The sequence below is a fragment of the Geotrypetes seraphini genome, chromosome 4, assembly GCF_902459505.1.
Source record: "Geotrypetes seraphini chromosome 4, aGeoSer1.1, whole genome shotgun sequence".
In the NCBI taxonomy this organism is placed as follows: Eukaryota; Metazoa; Chordata; class Amphibia; order Gymnophiona; family Dermophiidae; genus Geotrypetes; species Geotrypetes seraphini.
The window spans coordinates 254,496,069-254,523,562 of record NC_047087.1 but is presented as its reverse complement, the minus strand read 5'-3'; the positions used below and the strand labels follow the sequence as shown (position 1 = coordinate 254,523,562).

The window sequence follows — 27,494 nt, the reverse complement described above, 5'->3', positions numbered from 1 at the left end:
TATCTATTGTTGCTATTGTAGAGTGAAATTGTGGCATAGCCTTTCTGACCACTTGCGGTTGTGTGTGAATCGATGGAATTTAAAAAAAACAACTTTTGAAGACCAATATTTTTGCAACTGCATTTTTATTATCTGTATAATTTGAAGATTGTATTATGCTGGATTGTTTATGGCATTGCAGAGATTTTTTTTTTTTTTTTTTTTGGGGGGGGGGTATGTGTGTGCTGTGCTTGTTTTTGTGACCTATGAAATGTATGGTTATTTGTAAATTGCCTAGTTATAGGCAGCAGTGTATAAATTTAAAAAAATTAATAAACGTGAAAAGGAGGTTTATATGCTTCTAATTATAAGATATCTGGGCACATTGAGTATAGTTTGTGAGGTCTGACGCTTTTCCTCCTAATACATTATAGGTTTCATAGCTTTACTGGAGTATTTTTGTTTGATTTATTGGACTATTATATCTTTAAGTCCCTCAAATTGCTGTGACATAAAGCACACTGCTTTATGTCACAGCAATTTGGGGGACTTGAAGATATAATTTTGACTCCCAAACTTAACAGAAGGCTGGAACCCAAGATGTGACAAGGCAAAGCAAACTCATAATTTAGTTAAATGGAGGAAAAGCCTCAAAGGCACTTCAGCATAGGCAACCTTGAGCATGCTAAATAGAGAATGACACGGTGAAAAAATTGGTCCCCGTCACCGCCCCGTCCCCGTCTCACCATCCCCGTCACCGCCCCGTCCCCGTCTCACCATCCCCGTCACCGCCCCGTCCCCGTCTCACCATCCTCTTCACCGCCCCGTCACCGCCACTGCCATCCCATTCACCGCCCCGTCACCGTCACTGCTGCATACATAAAAGCCTCAAACGGGTACGATTTTATATACTTTTCTAATATCTCCCCTATGTATCTGCCATTGCCCCCCCCTGTGTCCATATTCCATCCACATGGCATGTCCCCTTTTTGTCTCTGTCCCTATGCCCCAATGCACATAATTTCCCCTCTTTCTGTTACCTTCCTGTGTCCAGATTTCCCCTATCTTCCTCTTCCATACCAGTGTGTCTCTTCTTTTCAACCCCATCTAGCTTTTTTCCCTCTTTCTTCCCCCCCCCTGCTTCTAGCATCTGGCTCACCTGCCTGTCCTTCCCTTTCTTTCCTGCTGTGGGTTTTTCTTTCCGTTTTCATCCCCTTGGCCCAGAATCCTTTTCCCTTTCACTCCCTCCTTACAGTCTGAGCCGGGAACACTAGCGATCGCACGGTCCTCGCAGCCCCCACCCGCCTGCCCAATCGATCCTAGTGTTTAGCCAGCTCTCTCCCTTCTCCTCACCTTAATTTGCAGGCTTTCTTTTTCAGCGACCTGCACGCTTTCCCAAAGAGCCGCACACGCGCGGCTGCTCAGTGTTCAATCTTCTGCTCTGCTGCAACTTCCTGTTTCCGGTTGCGTCAGAGCAGAAGATCGAAACTGAGCAGCAGCGGGTGCGCGGCTCTCTGATAGCGTGCGGGTCGCCGAAAAAGAAAATCTACAAACTAAGGTGAGGAGAAGGGAGAGAGCTGGCTAAACACTAGAATCGATTGGGCAGGCGGGTGTGAGCTGCGGGGACCGTGCGATCCTTCATGCCTCACTGCGGGGACAAGACCCATTCACCGCCCCGCGGGTGGTGAATGGCCTTGTCCCCGTCGCCGCAGCGACTGCTAGTTTTCTTCCCCGTTTTCGGCGGTGACCCGCGGCTAAAATTCGGTGGCCGCGGGTAAACCGCCACCGTGTCATTCTCTAATGCTAAAGTGCCTTTAGACACCCAGTCCTTCACATTCCCATTGTCGGTCGGGCTTGGAGTTCTGCTTCTGCCAAACATGCTAACAAGATAAGTTGATGTGAATGGTTTGCACGATCTGTGAGTTCACTTTTGGTGTGGACAGTGCATGTCTTGTGTCTTCATAGTCGTGTTGTGATTCATCAGTATCTATATTATACAAACAATCAAGCTTTGTCTTACAAAGGCTCCTGAGGCAGGCCTGTAGAGGCCGAAGCACGTGCGTGTCGAGCCACCGGAGCCACCGCACAACACCTTGTGATTTGACAAATAAAATTACACACCATCATTATTCTGGACCTCTGCTGTTGTTTGTTGGTACGTTAAAATTATATCACCATTAGAAGGCAGGAAATTCCCTGATTCAAATACACTATTTAAGCAATTGGTTAACACATTCAGAAAAAAAAGTTGAAGCTTCTTTCATTAGGTATGGCAGTCAAGGATCCAATATAGAATATAATTTAACATTCTTCTTTACCAAATTAATAACAGCATTTACTATAATTGTTCTAAATGCTATCATTATTCTGTCCACAGCTGTTCATATTTTCTGATATTATTTTTAGTTCAACATTCAAATAGAATTTTAAATCCCTTCATTTCAAATGTATGGATTTTTAAAATATTGCTCTCTGACATAAAGACCTTCTGTTCCAGGACACAGTTAGTGATTTGCCAAAAGGCCCAGAACCACCATTTTTTGATGAGAAGAAACTGATAGTCCTTTTGTTTAACAACCCGATTGACAAAACACCAGAAAACATGACTTTTGGTAGCGTTTTACAGGATGTTCAGCCACTGTATAAATTGGTAAGTATTTGTAACCATTGAGGAAGGTCAGTTTGCAATTGCTTTCATCATAATCTGCTGAAACCAAAGAAGGTGATTTTATAAAGTTCTTTCTAGAGTTTAACAGTGTTCCCGCTAAGCTGCGCTGGGGTGTGCTGGCGCTCAAAATATTACCTCGCAGCGCACAAGTTTCTCATCACAGCGCACACAGTGTAGAGCACAGTTCTTCAACCGCCGGTCCGCAAACAAAATCTTGCCGGTCCGCGAAGGATTCGGTCCCCGCCGCAACGAAAGGCCGGCGTCAGCTGACTTGCAACTTCCTGTTGCAGTCGCTGTGCCGGGACTCCTGCCTTCGCCGGGACTCCTGCCTTCCACCGCGTTTGCCTCCTGCCTTGTCTCCGCACCTCCAGACCAGCAGCGGCAGCTGTGTATGCTTTTAACTTCGGCACAGAGCTGCCCCTAATCAATAGTTTAGCGCGGTTTCATAAGGCAGCCTCGGGGCCTTTGCTAGGCCGGCCCACATCGCATCATCGAAGCGGGCCGGCTATCAAAGGCCCCGAGGCTGCCTCATGAAACCGCGCTAAACTATTGATTAGGGGCAGCTCTATGCCGAAGTTAAAAGCATACAGAGCTGCCGCTGCTGGTCTGAACTCTTGGGCTGCTGAAGGAGGGCAAAAAGCAGCTGTCCTGGAGGTTTCCCTTCCTCTCGCCTTTACAGGTTCCTTTTTTCCACCTTTTTTTTTTTTCCTTCAAACGGCAACGGGCCCCAGCATCGACATCAATCAAGTAAGTTCCACTGTCAATCAAGCGGTTCTGCTCGGCCAAAGCTTCCCCTGTGACATGAGCCACCCTCAGGGGAAAGAAAGTGACCCACAAAGGTGAGGGGAAGGGGGGCAGATGATGGAAGTTGGGGGGGGGGAGAGAGAGAGAGAGAGAGAAGGGGCACAAAGGTGAGGGGAAGGGGGGCAGATGATGGAAGTTGGGGGGGGGGGAGAGAGAGAGAGAAGGGGCAGATGATGGAATGGAGGAGATGAGAGAGAGAGAGAAGGGGACAGATGATGGAAGTGAGAAGAAGGGAGAGAGAGCAGAAGGCAGATGGATGTCAGTTGAGAAGGGAGAGCAGATGCTGAATGGAAGTGGGGAAAGAACACATACTGGATGGAAGGAGGAGATAAATAAAGGGGGAAGAAAATAGTAAGATAATGGAGGGGTGAGGGAAAGGGGTGACAAGCTGTGTGTAGACACAGTGAAAAGAGGGAAACGGGACTAAATAGTAAGAAAGAATTTAATTTAGATGGAGGCAGAAAATAGAGAAGGAAGACCAGAGAAGAAAAGGGAAGAGAGAGCAGAGAATGATCAGATCTGAGTGGAGGAAATGAGAAGAGAGATATGCTAAAAACCACAGGGGGGAGGGAAGGATAGAGATGCCAGACCATGAGGGGAACAGAAGGAAGATGATGGATGCTAGACCAAATTGGGGGGTGGGGGGGGGCAGGAGGAGAGATGGCAGGGAAAGACAGACAGTGAATGGAAGGGGCAGATGCTGGACTGAAGAGACAGAGAAGGTTATCATGCTGCTGTACTGGGCCATGGTACGCCCTCACCTGGAGTACTGCGTCCAGCACTGGTACTTTAAGAAGGACACGGTACTACTCGAAAGGATCCAGAGAAGAGCAACTAAAATGGTTAAGGGGCTGGAGGAGTTGCCGTACAGCGAAAGATTAGAGAAACTGGGCCTCTTCTCCCTTGAGCAGAGGAGATTGAGAGGGGACATGATAGAAACATTCAAGGTACTGAAGGGAATAGACTTAGTAGCTAAGGCAGGGAGAACGAGAGGGCACTCTCTAAAGTTGAAAGGGGATAGATTCCATACAAACGTAAGGAAGTTCTGTGGTAGAAAGCAACATATTTATTTGGCTCATAACTTGCTGGCGCCCGATATTTTTAGCTCACAGTGAAAAAAGTTTGCTCACAACACCCGCCCGCTTAGAGGGAACACTGGTTACAATATATTTGTGCACTGTATAAAATATACACATAGGGGCTGATTTTGTATAGGACACCAGTCTCAGCAGCCACCTAATAAGTGGCTAAGAATTGGGTACCAGCGTCCTATGCAGAATCACATCTGCCCAAGTAAACAGACAACTAACTACCCCATTTTCTAACCAGCACCCCTGTTACCGGTGCCAGTTAGAGAATCACGCCTTAGCTCAGCCGCATATCTTTGCCGAAGGATCCCTTCTCATCAGCTGATCGCAGCAAGGGAATCCCCAATCAACTGAGCCAACAGAACTCCATGAAGCCGCAGCTTTAGAGAGTCCTGTCAGCTCAGCTGATCAGGGGGAAAATACTCCTGCCACAATTAGCTTAGCCAGCTGTGGCAGAGGACCCCCTGACACCAATCCTCTGAAATCGGCAGGAGAGATGCCCACTTCCTCCTGCCACCGGCCCCCCTGAACCACTGACACCCCCCAAACCCCAACACCCTACCCTGGCATCCCTAAGCCCATTTTGACAACCCCTATCCCTGTACCTTTCAGAAGTAAGGAGGGCTGGAGGGATACCTCTGGCCGCAAGGCCCGCCTCTTCAAAATGGCGGGTCTTACCCTTCCCGGTGCATCCTGGGATGCACCGGGAAAGAGCTTAAGACCTTAGGCACCTGGGCCAATCAGGGCCTTAGGCCTCCTTTTGAAAGTTAAGGGGGGTGGGGGGTGTCAGGGTAGGCTTAGGGGTGGTGGGGTGAGGTGGGGTGTTAGGGTTTGGGGGTGTTGGTGTGGGGGTGTAGAGGTTTGGAGGGTGTTGAGGTGTTAGGGGGTGTCAGTGGTTCAGGGGGGGTGGTGGCAGGAGGGAGTGGGCATCCCTCCTGCCGATCTACCATGGTGGGGTTTGTGGGGGCCGAAGGCAGGAGGGAGTGGGCATCCCTTCTGCCAATCTTGATGGAGGATGTCAGGGGTTCGGGGGTGGTGGTGGCAGCAGGAGGGAGCGGGCATCCCTACTGCCAATCTCGATGGAGGGTATGAGGCGGTTTTAGGCAGGGGGGAGTGGGCATTTCTCCTGCTAATTTCAGCTGATCATGGTAGGGATATTTTTCTCCAAATCAGCTGAGCCCGCAGTTACCGCATGCACATTCTAAAATTAACATGTGACACTGTAGCATGACCCATAGTACTCCATTTTATGATGCGTGTTAGTACTTAATGTAGGTTAGTAAAAATTAGTTAAAAGGCCCCAAAATTAGAACAGCAAAACAGCGTATGGCAATCTGAATTTCACAGATAGCCAGTTAAATCACATGACATAGCTGCTATCCATTAGCCACTAACTGCTAATATTCAGCCATCTCACATTGAATATTAGCTCTTAGGCAGCGATGTGCTATTTAGATGGTCAAGAGCCATTTTTGTCTGGTTAAATAGTTCTGAATATTGGGCAATATATGACCATGAATCTTTGTAAGACATTTACACTTACCCGGAAGCAGGTGTAAATGGTTGCACCTATAATTTATAAGTACACGTGTAGATTAGGGCATTGTATAATACCCATGCATGCTTTTGAAGTCTGCTCATGTAAAGTTCATGCCATTATTCTATGGTGCCTACTTTTATGTGGGTTGGCATTTTATAAGAGGGTATACCTTTATAAAATTACCTCCATTATGCTTATTTTATGAAGGTAATGTGTGCACTCACGTATGTACCTTTATTGTATTCAGTACACTCTCATAACTAATAATGTACTAATTCTCATACAGAAATTTATACATGCCCTGAAGAAGATGTAAATGTGTGTGTGTACTCTAGTTTTAGTTTTATTAAAACTTTTTTATTGGATTTTTCAAATTATAACATACAATCCAAAATGCTTATAAGGAAAATGGTAATCAATAGGACAGACCTAAATTAAGAACCAGCAATAGCACTTACTCATTCACACACAAATAATTTTCTGATCTTGGTTTTTACAGAATCTCAATGAAGAAAGAGCCTATTTCTGTAATTCAATATGTGAATTATTTCTGCTGCAACAGAATCTTCTCCAAATACCTCTTGAAAGAAAAGAGTTTTTAGCATACTTTTAAAAGCCTTAAAATTCCCTTCCAATCTCAATTCCTGTGGTAACCGATTCCATAATCTGGTTGATTCCCATTTTGCCCTTTATACTGAAGGGGGATCTCTAGAATGATCTAAGAGTTCTGATTGGTGTATATGGTATAGTTAATGCAGATAAATAATTTGGTTGTTGTGGAAAAAAAGATCTGTGAGTTAGATTTAGAGCTTTAAATTGAATCCTATACTGAATTGGTAACTGATGAAATTGTAGAAACAATGGGGTAACTCTATCATACTTCTTTTTATATCCAAGTAATTTAATTGCAATATTTTGAATTGTGTGTTGTCTTCTAAATCTAGATTTTGAAAAACCCATATAGATATTGCGATAATCCAATTTTGAGATTATAAATGCATGAATAAGAGAAGGCAAATTACATTCCACAAATTGACCTCTTACTGCCCGTAACATTCTCAGTGTATAAAAACAAGTTTAAAATTTGATCTTCAAAGGTTAATTGATAATCAACCATAATTCTAAGATATTTAAAAGTCTGTACTGCACTGCATGTTTTATAGAATACCAAAACCGTAAAATCCCACTCTCATCAAATCTAGAACCTACACATCAAAAAAGTCTATAGCAGAGTCTCTGGAAAAATATTTTATCATAGCACTAAATATATTAAAAATAATTTTTTTTATAGATAGTGCTATGGTAAAATATTTTTTGGGAGCCTTTATTATAGATACAGTGGTGCCTCACACAACGAACTTAATTCGTTCCAGGAGCAAGTTTGTTATGCGAAAAGTTCGTTATGTGAAACGCGTTTTCCCATAACAATACATGTTAAAAAAAATAATTCGTTCTGTAGCATAAAATATGCTAAAATGACATAAAAAAAGATAAATTTATCTTGTTAGAGCTGTTAGCATGATATAGAGGGGATATATGTGAAGGGGAGGGGAGACAGGGGTTTTGTTGATCCTTGCTGTGTATTATAATCACCCCCCACATACTCCCCAGTACCTTTTTTAATTCCTCCCATCTTTCCCAGCCAGTGTCGTACAGGCCAGAAGCGCAGAGATCAGGAGCAATTCCTCTGCACGCCTGTGTGGGCCCATGCCGATCTCCGAATGGCTGCAGTTAGTTCTTGTGAGTCCCGCGAGAGCTGACTGCAGCCATTCAGAGATCAGCGCAGGCCCAGGCGGCGGGGGGAGGTTTAAAAATATGCGGTGGCGGCGGGGGGAGGTTTAAAATATGTAGCGCCACTGCACAGGGAGCCAGGCGGAGAGAGGGCAGTTAAGCGATGCAGCTCGGGCGACTTCGTTGTGTGAAACGAAGTCCGTTGTACGAATCAAGACAAGAAGTTCGTTGTGCGCAGCGTTCGCTGTGCGAGGCGGCCGTTATGCGAGGCACCACTGTATTTTATAAAATACACATGTGCACCATATCTCCACCCAAATGATGTTCTTGGGAGCATCTATATATATAGATTTCTGAAAAGTACACAGGTTCTACCTGATCAACATGAGTACCCATGCACAATTTTATGAGTTATTTCTCCTCTGTAGAACTTTACACGTGGAAAAGCATTATCAAATTAACCCCATTTAGTTTTTACATTAAGGTGCGCTAGGGCTTTAACGTTGTTACATTGTTGAGTGCGCTAGACCTTAATGCCAGCATTGAGCTGGCGTTAGTTCTAGAAGCGTAGTGCGCGGTGTAGCGTGTGATAATTTCCTGTGTGCGCTAAAAACGCTAGCGCACCTTAGTAAAAGGAGCCCTAAATACATATGATTAATTACATTTTTGAAGTATTAAGATGGATTCATGCAGGGATTTGGATTCAGTGTTTGAAGGCAGACTTGTTTAATGACTTAAGTTAGCCTGAAAAGCAGACAGAAAAGGGACAAAATCACTGAAGAAATACAAACCACTAAAATATTGGAAAACTTTGTGGGCGACTTAAAAAAAGGTCACTGGAAACTCTCTTGCTTTAGACAGATTCTGTGGAAATTGGGTCAGTGGTGTATCTTATAGTCGGTCAGGATTGAAATAGTGTATTCCATTGATCATAAGAAAATCACAATACGTTTCTATAAAAACATATCTTAGAAATTCATGCTATATTCTGGTGGTAATTATTCAAAAATCTGGAATATTTCTTTCTGTCTTTCTTAGGGAAATGTTGCTGAAATAACTTTTGTAAGTGCAAATCCAAGAAATTCTGTTTACAAAATGGTAAGTCACATCTAAACATAAGAATTGCCATACTGGGACAGACCGAAGGTCCATCAAGCCCCGCACCCTGTTTCCAGCAGTGGCCAAACCAGGTCCCAAATACCTAGCTAGAACCCAAGTAGTAAAAAGATTGTATGCTGCTTAACCTAGGAATAAGCAGTGGATTAAAACAAGTTAATTGCAAAATGTGATTATCCTGGTTACAAAAGCAAAGTTTTACAGAAATAACAGACATTTTAGGCATGAGCAATTAGGAAATTACACTTAGGCCTGGATTCTGAAAATGGCACCTTAACTTAGGTGGCAGTAGATGCTGTACCGCTGCCTAATTTGGGGCTCCTTTTACTAAACAGTGCTAGAGGTTTCCAGCGCAGGCTGGCGAGGCAAATGCTCCTTTTTTTGGTTTTCACTGTAAGTCCTGATATTCATAACAAATGAACGTGGCAAAAAAGGCCTTTATCTGATTAAATCACATTGGCCAACTTTGCCACTGATATTAAGCAGCAATTAACCAGACAGTGCCACTAATTATCTGCCAGTTAGTCCTGGGGCGGCCCAGTGATAGATCAGGTTAGAGTAGGGTTACCAGATGTCAGGGAAACCTGAACATGTCCTCTCTTTAGAGGACTGTTTGGGTGCCCGGAGAGATTTCCAAATCCCGGCAGTTTGTCTAGGTTTTGGAGGTCCCTGAGCTCGAGGCCATGTCTAGAGGCCCTCTGTGCATGTGTGGTTGTTGACACAATGCTGTCATACACATGCGCGTTATTTCATTCTGCCGAGATCTGCGCATGCACAGAGGCCCTCCAGACCGCAGGAAAGGAGGTTTGGCTAGGGGGCGGGGCTTGGGGCAGAATAGGACTGAGCTGGAGGAGGAATGGGGCGGGGCTGGGGCAGAACAAAGCAATCCAGGTATCTTCTTTTTTTAAAGAGGAAATCTGGCAACCCTAAGTTGGAGCTAGGATGTACTAAGTTAGTGGTGATTTTCAGTTTGATAACTGGGTAAGAGCCTAGATAAAGTTAGGAGTAGGACAACAAAGAAGCTGACCTACCTTTATCTGCTCAGTTATCTTTACATTGGTCTGAATTATTGGCCGGCACCTGGATAACTGCTTGCAACTGCACATCACCCGGATATTCAGTGCTTGTGCCTGGATTAGGCCCAGCATTGAATATCCAGATCTAACTCTGCCTGTGGCTGTCAGTGGCTTTAAAAACACTGACCACTGCAGGCTGAATATCAAGAGGGCAATTTACAACCATTCATTTTGGTTACAAACTTCAGTTGAATCCAGCAGATCCTCCACACTTTTAACTTAAACACCCCTAGCTTCGAATTGTATGATCTTATTGATAATTAAGCAAACAGTATTTCAACAAAGTTAATTGGGTCAATATTTAAACTCCTGAGGTGAGGTGTCGGGTCCTGTCTCAGCTGCCAGCTGGCTGTAGAATCACTGCACGCCCCCTCCTCTCTCTTCCTGCCTCGGAGATACAGCGTAGGCCTCCCCAGGCCTACCTTAATCACTGGTGGTCCAGCGAGATGAGTCAAGGCAAGAGTGATCCTCTTTTGCTCCTGTCCATGCAGTTTTGCTGAAATAATGACTGCCATGAGTTCTCATGGCAAACTTGTGAGACTTCGGCAACCTTGCGAGGATGCCATGGGAACTTGCAGAAGCCATTTTTTCAGTGAGACTGCATGGGCAGGAGTGTAAAAGGATCCCTCCTTCCTGACTCACTCCACTGGACTACCATTGACTAAGGTAGGCCTATGTGGAGGCCTATACTACTTCTCTGAGGCAGGGAGGGAAGGAGGGGATGCACGGTGATTCTATAGCTGGCTGATAGCCAGATCGGGATCTAACACCTCATCTCAGGGGAGGGAGTGATCACTCCTATCTAGACTCGGCTCACCACTGGACCACCAGGATTTAAGGTGGGCCTGCAGAGAAGCCAACGCTGGGTTTGGAAAGTGGAGGGAGCAGGCAGGTGTACAGCTGGGTGGCACTTGAATAGAAACTCTTGGTTTATATTCAAGTTAACATCCCCCTCCCTTTATTTTAGGGGAAAATGTTATCTCGGTTTATATTTGAGTATATGTGGTATATATATAACAGCACACACCACTGCTATAGGATTACTGGGGATGTTCAGTCACTATCTGTACCCAAGGGGGAGGTGGGGGGGGGGTACGCCCTGGGTGCAAGCCATGATGGGGGTGTTCCCGGCCTTGGAGTCATTGTCCAGGAACTTCCCTTCTCACAGGCTCTGGGTAGTCCTCGTGGCCCAGCATGTTCCCAGCCTTCTCGCCTGTTCGGTCCGATGGCTCTTTTCCTTCCACGAAGCTGAAAATACTGCCAGCCTCGGCAGTGATTCAGCTGCGTCACCCACGGCTCCCCTTCCTGCTTTCCGCATCTGCCAATGACGCAACATCCTGTGTCCGCCCAAGTGGTTTGCGGCAGAGGCAGACACAGAAAGCAGGAAGGGGTGCTGCTGGCAATGTAGCTGAATCACTACCGAGGCTGGCAGTTTTTTCAGCTTCACGGAAGGTAAAGGGCCATCGGACAGGAGAGAAGGCTGGGAACATGCTGGGCCACAGGGACTACCTAGAGCCTAGGCACCGGGCTGTGAGAAGGGAAGTTCCCGGACTATGACTCCCAAACCAGTAACACCCCCCCTCATGGCTTACACCTGGGGTAACATTACTAAAAATATTTTTTTTATATTGGGGGGGGGGGGGGGGGGTAGAGCAGGAGTGTCAAAAAATAATGGGCCCCGGGTGTCACATATCCTATGTACGCCACTGAATTTAGGGCAACCTTTTTGCTTTGCTAACTTTGGCCCCTTTTACAAAACTACGGTAGCAATTCCCACATGGCAAATGCAACGCAGCCCATTCAATTCCTATGGACTGCTTCGAATTTGCCGTGCTGGGACTTGCTACTGCGGCTTTGTAAGGAGCCCTTTATCTATATAGCTTTAAGGATTGCAGCTGAATATTGCCAGCTCTTTTTAGATTTAGGCAGTATGCCCACACTCCTTCCATGCTCCATGTGAGCACTATCTGATGATACCTCATTTAGAATATTGGGTACAATTCTGGAGACCGCAACTTCAAAAAGCTGTAAACAGGATAGACTCAGTCCAGAGAACAGCTACTAAAATGGTCAGTAGAGTTTGTCATAGAGCATATGGGGACAGACTTAAAGATCTCAATATCTATACTTTGGGGGAAAGTCAGGAGAGGGGAGATATGATAGAGATATTGCCCCTTCAGGGAGTACATGGCATAAATATGCATGTACTCCCTTCAGGGAGTACATGCATAAATATGCATGAGACTAGTCTCTTTCAGTCAAAAGGAAGCTCTACAATGAGGGTGCATAGGATGAAGGTGACAGGGGATAGAATCAGAAGTAACCTTAGAAAATACTTTTTCATGGAAAGGTGAATGCATGGAATGGCTTCCCTTTGGAGTGGAAATGAAAAAAAAAAAATGTACTGTATTTTTCGGACCATAAGACGCATCGGACCATAAGACGCACCCACCTGTAGAGGAGGAAAAACCAAGAAAGAAAAATTTGGTTCAGAATTTTTTTCTTGGTTTTTCCTCCTCTACATGTAGGTGCATCTGGTGGTCTGGTGCAGCTGGTGGTATGAGGATGCTTTAGGGACAGGGGGTGAAGGAGATGCAGGGGCCTGTGTATGAAATACTTCAGAGATATGTGGGTGATGCAGGAGCGTTTGAGCACTGGAAGTGCAGGAATTTGTGGCTCTGGAGCTGAGCATCTCAAGAGAGTGAAGGGCTTCCTGCAGCCTTTGTTACTTGTTGCTGGCTTCCCTCTATAAAGAAGGTCCCGGTGCTTCAGGGCCTCAGACCTCCTCTTCTCCCCCCGCGCTACGAGTTCCATGACACTTCCCCCACCGGGCCCAGTGAAGCAGCTCATCCCCCATGTTTCTGCGGAGCCTAGAGTCCTGGCTGTGCTCCGAGGAAGGGGAGGCTACGGTGTCCCCATCACTCACCATTGTAGTAGGAGTAGACCTCCTTCTTCCCTCTGCCCTGACTGTTTCCCATGTAACCGGCAGAGGAGCAACGAGTCAGTGATGGAGAGCGGGAACGGACGTGGAGAGGGGGGTGGGGCCAGGCTTTAGGAGCAAACATAACTGAAGTAGGCAGCTGTCCAGGCCTACCTCGGTAATGAGACCTCGAACGCTATATACTGGTTTCAATAAGTATATATTTATTTACCCAATCAATAACAGCTTACAGGAATAAATCATTTAGTATATAGTGTAACAGAAGGTGATACAGAAGGTGATCTCTAGGCCTAGAGGTCCTCTGATGTCTGTTCTGACCTCTCCCTTCTAAAGGCCTGGTTTTTATACATTTCTTAGTGGCCAACACCACGTTGGTCTATATCACATGATACATCCTTATTGGCTATTTACTTATGCATTACTGCCTAACTACATTCATTTATTGGCTATTCTCATCTACGTCATGTTATATGTCCACTCTGTTTTCCGTAAAACCTACCTTTTCCCCGAAATGCCTGTTTCCCCACCATATTAGTATTTCCGAGCACAAGCCCCCCTCCCAACTTTAAACATCTCTGATACTTTCTATTAGATGATTTTTCTTATGAATTCTTTCTTCTGAGAATTCTGTTTTCTGACCATGGTCTGTTTATCTCTTTATGGTATCTGGCTGGGTGGGCCTTGGTGTAAAACCACAGCTAGCCCACAGCCTCAGGACCTGTTGCTTTTTCTCTAGTTTTATTTCTACAGTAGCTAATTGAACTCATAAAACAGCGTATTTCTCCATCTTTGCATGCTCTTCAGTTAATGGTGAAATATCTTTCCATAGTTAATCTACTGTTTCTATCATCTGCAGAGATAGATAAGGTAGATTTCAGTTGCAGGGGGTGAGGGCAGTTTTTTCTGTAAAGAGAAATGTGATCTTTGTCTCTATCCTATCCCCCTTCACCTGGCTAATGTCAGGACTTACCGGGATGTATCCAGAGCTTCCATGCTCCACCCGCGGCAGGGGGTGGAGCTCTGGACCAGAGACTAATGGTTAAGTAGGAAGAGTGGGGAGCGAGCACAAAGAAACAAGCGTTGGGGCGGGGCTATGAAGCGCGAGGAAACGGTGTGTGTGCAGCTGCTTCCATAGAGAACAGCGTAGGACCAGGCTGGCAGCGCATTCTACATCAAGAAAGGGCAGTCATTCAGCGAGGGGCACGGAAAGCTCCTGCCAAGACCACGCTGGACTACCGGCATTTACAAAAAGGTACCGGGGGCAGGGGCTGGTGTTTAAAAAAACTGTATTTGGTACATAAGACGCACTCCCTTTTCCACCCTCTTTTTGGGGGTGGAAAAAGTGGTGCGTCTTATGGTCCGAAAAATACACTATCTGAATTCAAGAAAGCTTGGGACAAGTTCATTGGTGTAAGAACTTTCAGTGGCATTATGGGGCTCATTTTCAAAGCACTTAGCCTCACAAAGTACCATAGAAACCTGTGGTAATTTGTGTGTCTAAGTACGTTGAAAATGAGCCTTTACAGTATGTGTACAGTATAGTGTTGAGCAACTGCAGCTGTTCCCCAAATTCTATAAATGGCACCCAAAGGTAGGTGCAATGGACAGCATAGCTGTAGAATATGGCCAATTATGCAGGCAACATAATTAACTAACTGGCTTTAAAATGGCAATAAGTACCAATAATTAATATTAACAAACACTAATTAATACTAGTTTGACCTTGGGTACAAAACAGACTTGCGCTCCTGTTCTATAAACAGTGTGCCTAATTTCTCTTGTGTGCAAATGCAAAGGGGATATTATAGGGGAAAACACCCTCCAGGGATTCAAGTCAAAGTTAGACAAGTTCCTGCTGAACCAGAATGTACGCAGGTAAGGCTACTCTTAGTTAGGATGCTGGTCTTTGACCTAAGGGCCGCCGCGTGAGCAGACTGCTGGGCACGATGGTCTGACCCAGCAGCGGCAATTCTTATCTTTTTAAGATGGGAGGAGAATAGGTACATCATTAAGCTTTGTTAAGCAGTTAGCATGGGTTTACAGTGCATTAGACGATGGCATGCACCTGCACTAACCTCTAGCACAGGTTAAAACAGCTAGTGCAGGAAAAATCCACACTAGTTACTTAACATACAGGATCTTTACCAGGAAGGTTAACCTCTATTGATAGTACCTGGGACTACTGTTAGAGGCCATGGCAGCCATTTTGAGAGGGGAACTGTTCATGTTCAGCCCACTGTAGTGCTCTAGGTAAGACCTGGAGGTGATAAGGAATTAGGGGGCTGTGGAGGGATGGTTCATATGGACCCACATGGGCAGTGCATTGGGGAGGAGGAGAAGCCTATAGACTTTTGATGATGGGGAGGTTGGTGGGGATCATAGGAATATGCCATCAGGAGAGTTGGAGGATATGATTGTGTGGGGTTAGGAAATTTGATCAGGGCAGTGATGGGAGGGCTAATAGAGAGTATCAGATAGTGGAATATGTGTGTGTGTGTGGGGAGGTGGGTGGGGGGGTAGCACTGCCATGGCATATGCCATATGGATTATTTATTTGTGCAAAGACTGCTCTGCACATAACACAGTGCTTTGTAGTATTGATCTGCCTATTGTGGTAAATGTAGGGCAGATATTCTGCTTACTTACTGCTTTCACTGCATAGGTTTTTTACACTTATCGTGCATTACTTTTTCCTGTTAATGCACAGTATGTGTAAAACTTTACTGCACTTTAAAATGGCTCCATAATATGCCTCAAAACAATAACACCCAAAACTGTCAGACAAAGTAAAACATTATTACCTGTTATTTCAGCAACTCTTGATCATCCCCAAATAGAACAACTCACTTCACAACATCCATTAATAGAACAACTCACTCATACCCAATATAACAATCACAAAACCTAAGATAAAGATCACATCAAACCAAATCCCACAACAAGTGAGAGAAGCATCATGTTTTCAGGTTTGGGTGAAAAATTACAAGGTCAACTAGTAAGCATAAGTATTTAAACATTTGTTTAACATTGTTTCCAACATTGTTTCCAGAGATTAAGAACTGCAAAGAAGAAAGCCTGTTCCCTCATAGATATCAACTTCTACCTCTCTAAGATATGAGCCAAATATATGGTCTCTAAGAACCTGATGTGAGATATACCTAAGGTGACCATACATCCTGTTTTGAACGGGACAGTCCCGTTTTCGGATCCCCTGTCCCGTTGTCCCCACACACAGCTTCAGGACGCCAAAATGTCCCGTTTTCAGGGACAGCGTCCCGAAGCTGTGCGCGGGGACAACAGGACAGGCGATCACTTCCTGTCCCTCCCCTGCCGCACCAAAAAAAAAAAAAGCCTCGCTCTAGGCCCAATTTAGGCCCACTGCCGCTGCTCCTCTGCTGCCACTACTCGAACCCGGAAGCCTTCTTCACGACGTCAATTCTGACGTCGGAGAGGACGTTCCGGGTCAGCCAATCGCTGTCTGGCTGGCCCGGAACATCCTCTCTGATGTCAGAATTGACGTTGGGAAGAAGGCTTCCGGGTTCGAGTAGTGGCAGCAGAGGAGCAGTGGCTGTGGACCTAAATTGGGCCTGGAGGGAGGCTTTTGTTTTCCGCGGTAGGGGGGGGGAGGAGGTAGGCAGGCAGGCTCGCTGGCTGGCTCTGGGGGAGGGAGGGAGGTAGACCGGCTTTGGGGGAGGCAGACAGGCAGGCTGGCTGCCTGGCTCTGGGGGAGGTAGGTAGGTAGGCAGGCTTTGGGGGAGGTAGGCAGGCAGGCTGGATGGCTCTGGGGGAGGTAGGTAGGTAGGCAGGCTTTTGGGGAGGTAGGCAGGCAGGCTCTGGGGGAGGTAGGCAGGCAGAGACTGGCTGGCTTTGGGGGAGGTAGGCAGGCTGGCTTTGGGGGAGGAAGGCAGGCTGGCTCTGGGGGAGGCAGGAAGGCTAGCTCTGGGGGAGGTAGGCAGGCAGGCTGGCTCTGGGGAAGGCTGGCTTTGGGGAGGTAGGTCGGCAGGCTTTTTGGGAGGGGGTGGGACAAAGGCTGGAAGGCAGTGAGGGGACATAGGAAGGAGGGATGAAGGAAGGAGAGAAAATGACAGAGAAGCGGGGGTTGTAAGTAGAATAAAGACTAGAGAGATAAAGGCCTGGACCAAAGGGGAAAGACAGGAGGCAGAAGCAGGACTTTGGGAGGTGCAGACAGAGGGGGAGAGCCCCTGAGGAAGAGCAGAGAGAGGCAAGATCATAACAGAGGAGGGAGAGAGAGAGAGGGAGACCTGAAACAAAGGTACAAAGGAGAACTGACACTGGATCTGGGGGCACTAAGGACATAGGAAGGAGGCGCTGGGGACACTAAGGACATAGGAAGGTACTGGGGGCACTAAGGACATAGGAAGGAAGGAGGGAGGGAATAGAAAGGGACAATTGTTGGGCCTGAGTGCAGAAAGAAATGAAAGATAGGATGCACAGTCAGAAGGAAACGCAACCAGAGAATCATGAAATCACCAGACAGCAAAGGTAGAAAAAATGATTTTATTTTCAATTTAGTGATAAAAATGTGTCAGTTTTGAGAATTTATATCTGCTGTCTATATTTTTGCAGTATATTTGTCTATTTTTCTATAGTTATTGAGGTGACATCGTTGAAACCCCCCAAATATAAATAATGAACATTTTCTCTGCGTATAGGGTGCTTTGTGGGTTTTTTAAAAAAATTTTATGGCTACCATTATGAAATAATAAGATATTGTGTGTACATGAAAAATGAATGGAAGAAATTGGGGGTGGGGCTAGGGTGGGATTGGAGGCGGGATTGGGGTGGGGCTAGGGCGGGATTAGAGGCGGGACTGAATATTAATAGATGTCCCATTTTGATGAAAAAAATAAATGGTCACGTTAGATATACTACATCAGGCCTTGGGTCCTATGGTTGGGGCCTTGACCACAAGGAGCTTTAAAGGCTAACCAAAGACATTTAGGAATAATTTCTCAAAAGGTCACCTAAATTTAGGTCCTGGGATAATGCACACTAAGCCCAAATTCTATAATAGCAGTTATAAACCTAGATGCCATTATATAATACTAGCGTGCAATTTATAGAATAGCAACGAAGGACAGTTACACACATGACTGCTAATTAGTGCCAGTTAGCACCAATTAAAACCAATTATAGCTAATAATTGGTTGAAAATTGGAGATGTTTCATGCACACCTGAGTCAATGATGATCATGTATGTTTTACGGTTCTGAGCTCCTCGAGCAAGTTTATAAAATGTTTTTATGATTGTAGTGTTCCTTTTTTGTTTTATGTGCATGTATGTTTTATGTCAGCTGTTTTAATTATGTTCTAGGATACGCATACCTTCCTTACAGTGGAGAAATATGAGAATGATTTAAGCAAATGGCAAATAGTTCATAATGATGCTTCATGGGAAACCAGGTAAAAAGTTTCATAAAGAATTTGCATATTTAAATTCAACACACAATGAGAGTCCATTGTGGAAATGCACTTACATATGCTTTTCATAAATGCAAGGTTTTTTTTCATGGTACAGTCCATTCTTGTTATTTGCGGTAGTATAGTTCTCAAAAATGTTCACGAACTGCGAAATCACAAATGATGAATGCTGAGTCTGTGGGAAAATGAAGCTTAGGTTCCAGTGTACACATGCTTCAAAATGGCAGAAAGTAAACAATAGATCCTATTAGGAAAATAGGGTTAGGTTCCTGCATGGGTCAGCATTTGGAGTACCTATATACATAGTAACATAGTAACATAGTAACATAGTAGATGACGGCAGATAAAGACCCGAATGGTCCATCCAGTCTGCCCAACCTGATTCAATTTAAAAAAATTTTTTTTTTTTTCTTCTTAGCTATTTCTGGGCGAGAATCCAAAGCTTTACCCGGTACTGTGCTTGGGTTCCAACTGCCGAAATCTCTGTTAAGACTTACTCCAGCCCATCTACACCCTCCCAGCCATTGAAGCCCTCCCCTGCCCATCCTCCTCCAAACGGCCATACACAGACACAGACCGTACAAGTCTGCCCAGTAACTGGCCTAGTTCAATCTTTAATATTATTTTCTGATTCTAAATCTTCTGTGTTCATCCCACGCTTCTTTGAACTCAGTCACAGTTTTACTCTCCACCACCTCTCCCGGGAGCGCATTCCAGGCATCCACCACCCTCTCCGTAAAGTAGAATTTCCTAACATTGCCCCTGAATCTACCACCCCTCAACCTCAAATTATGTCCTCTGGTTTTACCATTTTCCTTTCTCTGGAAAAGATTTTGTTCTACGTTAATACCCTTTAAGTATTTGAACGTCTGAATCATATCTCCCCTGTCTCTCCTTTCCTCTAGGGTATACATATTCAGGGCTTCCAGTCTCTCCTCATATGTCTTCTGGTGCAAGCCTCCTATCATTTTCGTCGCCCTCCTCTGGACCGCCTCAAGTCTTCTTACGTCTTTCGCCAGATACGGTCTCCAAAACTGAACACAATACTCCAAGTGGGGCCTCACCAATGACCTGTACAGGGGCATCAACACCTTCTTTCTTCTACTGACTACGCCTCTCTTTATACAGCCCAGAATCCTTCTGGCAGCAGCCACTGCCTTGTCACACTGTTTTTTCGCCTTTAGATCTTCGGACACTATCACCCCGAGGTCCCTCTCCCCGTCCGTGCATATCAGCTTCTCTCCTCCCAGCATATACGGTTCCTTCCTATTATAATTCACTCTCTGGATGCTTGGGAGCCATATCTGGAAGCAAATGCCTGACTGCAAGGTGAACGTGAAAGCAAAGAAAGCTGCTTGAATAGGGAATATTGATAACAATTGATGCAACTGCAGATACACAAAATCACGCATTAGGAACATGTGAATAATGAGAATGGACGGACTTCTCTGTCCAGCATTATTTTACTCTTAGAATCAGTTACTTTCAGCAATAAAACTAATAGGTCTCTTATCACTGTGCTCTGTTTCTGTTCCATACAGGCCTATAAAGTCTGTCTTAATTTTCATTGTTGTTATCTTTGCTGTGAGGATATTTAAGGCATGCACCACTCTGTTAGTAAAATGTATTTCCTTCTCCTGAGCCTTTTCCCCTCCAATTGTATACTATCATCCCTTTTTCTTGAATGTCTTTTTAGCAAAATGGGGAAAACTTTGCACATGGAAGCTGAAAAAAATGTAATGCCTGCAGAAGCATTTTTGGAAAAATCCTGTAGAAGTAGACTTTTGTCCTGATTAGAGAATGATACGGTGGTTTTTACCCACGGCTGGCCGGCCAGCCATGCATCTCCCTCCCTCCCTTTCCCTCTCTTGTGGCAAAACTGGTGATTTCTATAAGGCTATGCACTGTATTACAGCCGGAGCCTTGAAGTCACGTCACGTTGCCTGCTGGGAGCCTTGAAGTCACGTCACGTTGCCTGCTGGAAAAGTCTTCTCTGATGCAACTTCCTGTTTCTGGTTGCATCGGAGGAGACTTCTCTAACAGGCAACGCGATGCGACTTCAAGTCTCCGGCTGTAATACAGCACATAGCCTTATAGAAATCGCCAGTTTTACCACAAGAGAAGGTAAGGGAAAGGGAGGGAGGGAGAGAAATGCAAGGCTGGCTGGCAGGAGTGAGCTGCTGGACTGCGCGAAGGGTGCTGGGGGTGGGGGGATGGAGAGGAGAAGATGTTGAAGCAGCCTGAAGGGAACTGGGAAAGAAAGAGAGGGGAGAAGATGCTGTGAAATGGGGCAGAGAGAGTGGGGAGAAGATGCTAGGAAATGGGGAAGAGAGAGTGGGGAGAAGATGCTGGGAAATGGGGAAGGGAGAGTGGAGAGAAGATGCTGGGAAATGGGGAAGAGAAGATGCTGAAGGGAAATGGGGAATAGAGAATGGGGAGAAGATGCTGGAAGGGAAGAAGACAGAGATGCCAGACTAAGGGGGAGCGGAGGGCAGAAGATGGGTGCCAGACCAATGGGGGGAGGGGTGAAGGGAGAGACACAGTAACAGAGCAAATGGAAGATGCAGAGAGATGGCAGACAGTAGATGGAAGGAACTTAATGAGAAGATGAGGGAAGCAGAAACCAGACAACAAAGGTAGAAAAAAAAATTCTATTTATTTATTTTGCTTTAGGATAAATTAGTATATTAATTGTGTTTATAAAAATTTATAAAGAAAGCCCTGCCAGCTGAACATCTCTTTCTCTAGTTCAGCAGCCAGAACTTTGATTTATAAGGAAGGAATAAGCTAAATATTGCAGTACTGAGGCTTGCATGGATGCTGCGGGGACGGGGACGGTGTGGTGAAAGGGACGGCGGGGACGGGGATGGGGCGATGAAGGGGCGGCAGAGATGGTGATGGGGTGGTAAAGGGGACATTGGGGATGGGGCGGTGAAGAGGATGGTGGTCCGGGGATGGGGCAGTGACGGGGACAGAATTTTTCCCCTTGTCATTCTCTAGTCCTGATAAGCTCAAACCTTACTAAATTGACTAGTCTGTAATTTGCCACTGGCTTTGCTGTCCAGTCTACCCTGTTTTCTTCTTAATAATGTTTTCTTCTTAATAATAACAAAAATCATAATGGGTTGAGGTGCATAATAAACAGAATTAAGTAATATCTTCTCCTCTGAAATATAAACTAAGCTGTACAGTATACTCTGGATCTTGGTTTTATAAATAGACATGATTTTTCAGAAGTCCTAAAGTTGGACATCCTGTTGGCCAAGACGTTTTAAGTAGGCGATTTTCAAAAAAATAAGATGGACGTCTAGCAGTTTCGAAAATGAACATTTCTCCACTCCTGACTTTTGGATGTCTTGTATGAAACGTCCAAAGTTGGACTTAGATGTCTTATCAAAAATGACCTTCTTTATATTCTTGTGAATATAAACCAAGTGTTTGTATTTGACTCTCCCCTCGTTGAGAACTCTGTTTTTTGGGGCCCAACATCACAACCTCACCTATGCTGCTACAATGCTGTATAAATTTAAATTTTATTTAGCTCTGGGAATATCATTTGATCATATGTTTTTGTGAAAGAAGAGAGACCATAAAATGCTGTTATTGTTTTTAGATATATTATTTTTGCATAAAAATTCATGATCATTATAACTGTTTTAAATTTAACTGGAATTTCTTTGTGCCAAAAATATATATTTCATATCCTGATTCTTTTAAGCTTGCTCTACAACATTAGAATATATCAACTTGTTAGTTTGTAGTTTGTTGGCATTCTTACAAATTATTGTTATCCTAATCTGTTTTATTCTACTACTAGATTTATTTGGACTAAAGGAACACAAGGGAAGAGCAATGCCACAGTGCAGTGGTACATCCCAGAAACCACTAAACCTGGGAAATACAGGATTCAGCATTTTGGCCATTATAAGACATTACTGACAATGATACCCTATGAAGGCCAATCTTCAGAGTTTAAAGTTACAGAGAAATAGTGCAGGGTCCGGAACTATAGAATATGTTGCCCACTCATCTTAGGCTTCAACCTTCCTTTATTACTTTTAAGAAAGACCTCAAGACTTTTCTATTTACTGATGCCTTTACATAGGCAACTGATTCTAAAATTCATAATTGGAACACTCTGGTCAAAAAATTAGCCTGCCCCTTGCCCTTATATATTGCCCACAAACACATGTCTCACTTCTCTACTCCAGCTATTCTTCCAGTTCCATGGTCTGACTATGCTCTCTTACAGTTACTTACACTGCTACTAATCCTACAGCTTCCTCTATCTCCACCTCTCTGGTGAAACAAGTCCGTAATTTAAAGTCTCTCACTTCTGCAAGCTTCTTCAAGGACTGTGAAGCATTTCCTGTTAATTTTTCTACGTGCTCTTTACTGACCAAATTCATACTTGGGATTAGACCCTTAAGTCAGCCCTTGATCGTTCTGCACCCTTAATTACTGTTCCCTCTAAGCACAGTTCTTTACACCTTCGTTATCACTCTGGTCTAATTCTACTATGCCGCCAACTGCGTAGCACTGAGCGTTCTTGGCGCAAAAATCTCTCGGATACTACTCTTAGAGTCTTTAAAAATGCATCATTACAGTACTCTCACATGTTGCACAGTGCTAAACGCAATATACGTCTTCAATATTCTCAAGCGTGACTTGAATCCATCCTATCTTTCATAAACTAATAAACTCACTCTCCAATTCTCCTCCATCTGCTCCGCAGCCATCCCTTACTGCTGAAGATTTTGCACTAGGATTTCAAGAAAAAATTAAACTGCAGCAATCTATCATACCTGTTTTATCACCTGCTATCTGTTGTACAATTGACAACTTTGCCGCTCTGCCTGTAACATGTTCTGCAACTGACAATTCTCAACCACTACCATCCTTAGTGCCAGTAGCAGCACTAACTTCTTTCAATCTTCAAACCTATGCTTCCTTAAAGAAAATAGTTATATCTTTAAAACTTTCATCTCCTCCAACTGACCCTATTACAAGTTTATTAAAATTTTTATATTCCTTTTATCAAATTTCTAAGCGGAGTACAAGTAAATTTACATTATAAAGTAAAATCTGGGGGACGCAAAAGATATAACAAACTAACATACTGGTACACTAGAGAAGAGGGGTAGAACTACATCGCCTATAGAAAAGAGAGACAATAAAGGGAAGAACTATTGGATGGGACCCTTCTAGAAGTAATAATCGTAATAAAGGGAAGATGTTAACTTAAAGGTTGAAAGCGTCTTTAAATAAAAATGTTTAAAATTTTGTTTTAAATCGTTCCAAAGATGATTCTTCTTGTAGATCTGCAGGCATAGCGTTCCAGAGCGTGGGAGCTGTAATGGAAAAGATTGATGATCGATGCATGCTAAACTGGCATATTGATGGGGTGTGTAAAAGGTGTTGGGCATTAGATCTCAGGGTTCTAGCATGGGTATAAGGGATCAAAAATCTGTTTAAAAATTCCAGAAGATTTGTATTGTGTGTTTTAAATGTCAAAAGTAGAATTATATATGTAATTCTGTGTGTTACTGGGAGCCAATAAGCTTTTATTAAAAGTGGAGTAACGTGATCAAAATTTTTTTTCATTCTCAATGATCTTTATTGCAGTATTCTGAATAATTTGCAAGCACCTTAGCTCCCTTTGTAAAGCACATTACTATAATCAAGACTAGATATGCCAAGGGAATGGATAGGAATATTCAATGCAGAAGAATCTAAAACCTTAGAGAGGGCCCGTATCATTCATAGTCTATAAAAGCATCTTTGTACAACGGAACTACTTCTCTTCTATCGCGTTTCCTTGATCCACTCCTTGAACCATTACTGTCAATGGTTAACAATAGTCTTTCTATTTGAGACTTCCTCATGACTGGAAAAAACTGTAGTTACCCCTCTTTTTAAGAACCAAAAACTTGACCCTAATACTGTAGCCAATTACAGACCAAGCTCAAATTTTCCATTTGTTTCGAAAATAGTTGAAAAAGTAGTCTCCATTCAATTACCAGATTTTCTAACTAGTACTAATGTACTGCAACCTTGCCAAACTGGTTTTCGCCAACACCATTCCTCAGAGCACACATTTCTAGGTCTCATAAATCATATAAGTCAGATCTTGGCTAGCAACCGTGACACTGTTCTCTTTTCTCTTGACATGTATGCCGCTTTCGACTTGGTCGACCATGATATTCTCCTTAATCATCTTAATGAAATATAGATCAAAGGGTCTGCCTTTCAATGGTTCCAATCATACCTCACTCAGTTTACTATTCCAAAACTTTCTAATACTCACTCACTTCATTCTGGCATACCTCAGGGTTCAGTGCTGGGTCCTATTCTTTTCAATATCTTTCTTGCTTCCCTCATGCTGTTTCTTCAATCTTTAGGGTTCACCTTCTTTATCTATGCTGATAACATCCAGCTAATTTTACCACTGGACTCTCAACATTCAGTTATTCATTAATCTCTGAGAAATTAGACAAAATTGCAGATTGGCTAGCGATCAACAAGTTAAATATCAATTCTCACAAAAATGCAGTTATGGGTTTTCCTTCAAAAATTTCACCAGCAAAATCTTTAAACTTTAAGATGAAAGGTGTTCCCTTACAACTTTCAACAACGAGTAAGATCTTAGGAGTTGTGATTGATATCTCTATTTTTTTCATTCATACATTTCAAAGGTGGTTTCCTCCTCTTTCTTTGCTTTTTGGCAAATCCGGTCTGTTAGATCTTTTCTTCAAATGAGTTCACTTCATATCTTAATTCATTCCCTGGCACTCTCTATTGAAATTCCATCCTTATCGTTCTCCCAAAGTATCAGCTACATTGGCTACAGCTAGTTCAAAATACTGCAGTAAGACTACTTTATCGTTGGTCAAAGTTTGATCACATCACTCCTCGTCTAAAAGCTGAACACATTCTGCCCATTTCATACTGTATTTCTTTCAAATACAATGTTCTTTCTTACCAGATGCTATCATGTGGTCTTCCTTCATTCCTATTCAGATTTTTGGTTTATTATTCTCCACAATAACAATTGCTAATTGTTCCATCATCCAGACAACTATTTCTTGACATCCACAGGAATTCTTCTTTCTTGGTTATGGCACCTACACTCTGGAAACTCTACCACACTACATTTGTAACGAAAGTTCGTTTTCAAAATTTAAGGCATAATTAAAAGCATTCTATTTCTCACAGGCATTCTTTTCACAGTCCACAGAACAGATTAACAATTAAAAAAAGAAAAAGGGGAAACCCTTTTTTAAATTTCTAACCTAGGGGTCCTTTTACTAAAGCATGCTAGCCATTTTAGTGCGTGCTAAGTGCTAACACATCCATTATATCTTATTGATGCATTAGTGTTTAGCTAAAACGGATAGCGTGCCTTAGTAAAAGGACCCCCTAATGTTTTATCCTTCTCCGTTTTCTCTATACCCTAGACTTCATTGTAACTAACCTCTTCGTTCTTTTTTCATGTTCCTACTTAAGCATGTACCCCTTGTCTTTGTTAACGGTCTTAGTTTGTTTCCCCACTCCTTTTTTTATATGCTACTGTAAACCGCTTAGATTTTAACCCTGGTTTTATATTTGAGGTATATCAAATAAATTGAACTTCAACTTACCCTTACTTTACTATCAAAAAGTGTAGTTCTCCCTTTCTCCTTTTGTATTCTGTGATGTTTTATTAATATTTTAATTTAAATGTCATTTGTATCTACAATGATTTTATTGTAAGTTGTAAAACAATTTGCAGGATATCAAGAACTAATAAACTTGAAACTTCTAACATAAACAGCACTGCCTACATGCAATAAATAACAGAAACTAACCATGTCTGATATTTTCTTGTGAAAAACTTGCAATATTAAGTTATTGATCGGTGTCAACTGTGATCAACATTTGAAAATTTGATTTAAATTATTGAGTCAGAAGGGGCAGATATGCATCTAGCTTTTCTATAGGAAGAAAACTAGATTAAAGCAATTTGATTGGCCCATTATTTTCCATTCAGTGATTGAGAATTAGAATTGTTACACAAAAAGTTTAAATTGTCTTACATTATCCCATACAAAGATACTTCAGAATTTTAAAATGACAAAAATAAAGATATTTCTTTCTACAAATTCTCTTAAGATTCTTTTTTATGTTCTTACATTAAATGAGATGTGAAAGTGACTATCTAGAAGTGTCCAAAATGTATTTGGTAAGTAGAATTTTTTAAGTGCATTTTTTCAAACAAAAATATAATTGATGTGTAGGGTTTTTTTGATATGATGTAAAAAGAATAACAGGATATAAATAAAGCTGCTATTATTATTATCCGAAGTTAGACATCACTCAGAAGATAACCAAAATCTAACAGCAATAATCAAAAAACACTTAAAACATGGCGTGTTTCAAAAATTGTTGAGAAAAATGTCTGGGAAATCAGTGTCTAACAATGGTTTCATTATTCACCGATAAATGTCACATGTGTTGAAAATACACCATGGAAAACATCTCCAGTATTATGGAGAACATCAATGATGATGTTAATATGTTACTGCGGTAGTGAAATGATGTTCCTGCGATGAGAGAGAGAGAGAGAGAGAGAGAGAGAGAGAGAACTACAACTACATATTACATTACATTGGTATCTTCTATCCCTCCAATACCTGTCAGTTCTAGGCGGTTTACAACAAGAGTTGGTCTTGGTATTCCCAGGGAGATTACATGGTTATGCGTCAGAGAAACATTCCTTTGTGGGAGTGAGGTAGTAGAGGTAGCAAAGAGACAGAGTGAGGAGAGAGGAGTGTGTGTGTGTAAGAGAGAGATAGGTAGAGATAAAGATGGTGATAGAGAGGAAGAGGGAGAGGTAAAGGCAAAAGAAAGAGGAGGGACAAGAGGTAGGACAGCTAGGAGAATGTCAATTAAGAGGGAGCTCAATTACTACCCCTGGGAGACTAAGGGTCTGGTGCTCCTGTGAATCAGGAGGCACATCATTAAATACCAACATTGCCTGCCCCCCCCCCCCCCAACCCAGTGTGTCCATGAGGGCCTGGAGAGCCATTTGCAGCAGCCTACATAGGTGACAACCATTAATCGTATCAAT

General features: G+C 43.3%; 1 protein-coding gene across 1 annotated transcript in view; it reads left to right on the top strand.

Moving 5' to 3' along the window:
* Nucleotides 1–26,493, top strand: part of LOC117359964 (putative neutral ceramidase C) — a 185,863-nt gene extending 159,370 nt beyond the window's left edge. The window contains 4 exon segments of the mRNA XM_033943469.1: nucleotides 2,477–2,629; nucleotides 8,849–8,908; nucleotides 18,279–18,367; nucleotides 22,203–26,493. Coding sequence (XP_033799360.1) covers nucleotides 2,477–2,629; nucleotides 8,849–8,908; nucleotides 18,279–18,367; nucleotides 22,203–22,377 — 477 coding nt within the window. The 3' untranslated portion in view covers nucleotides 22,378–26,493.
* Nucleotides 26,494–27,494: the final 1,001 nt, after the last annotated feature.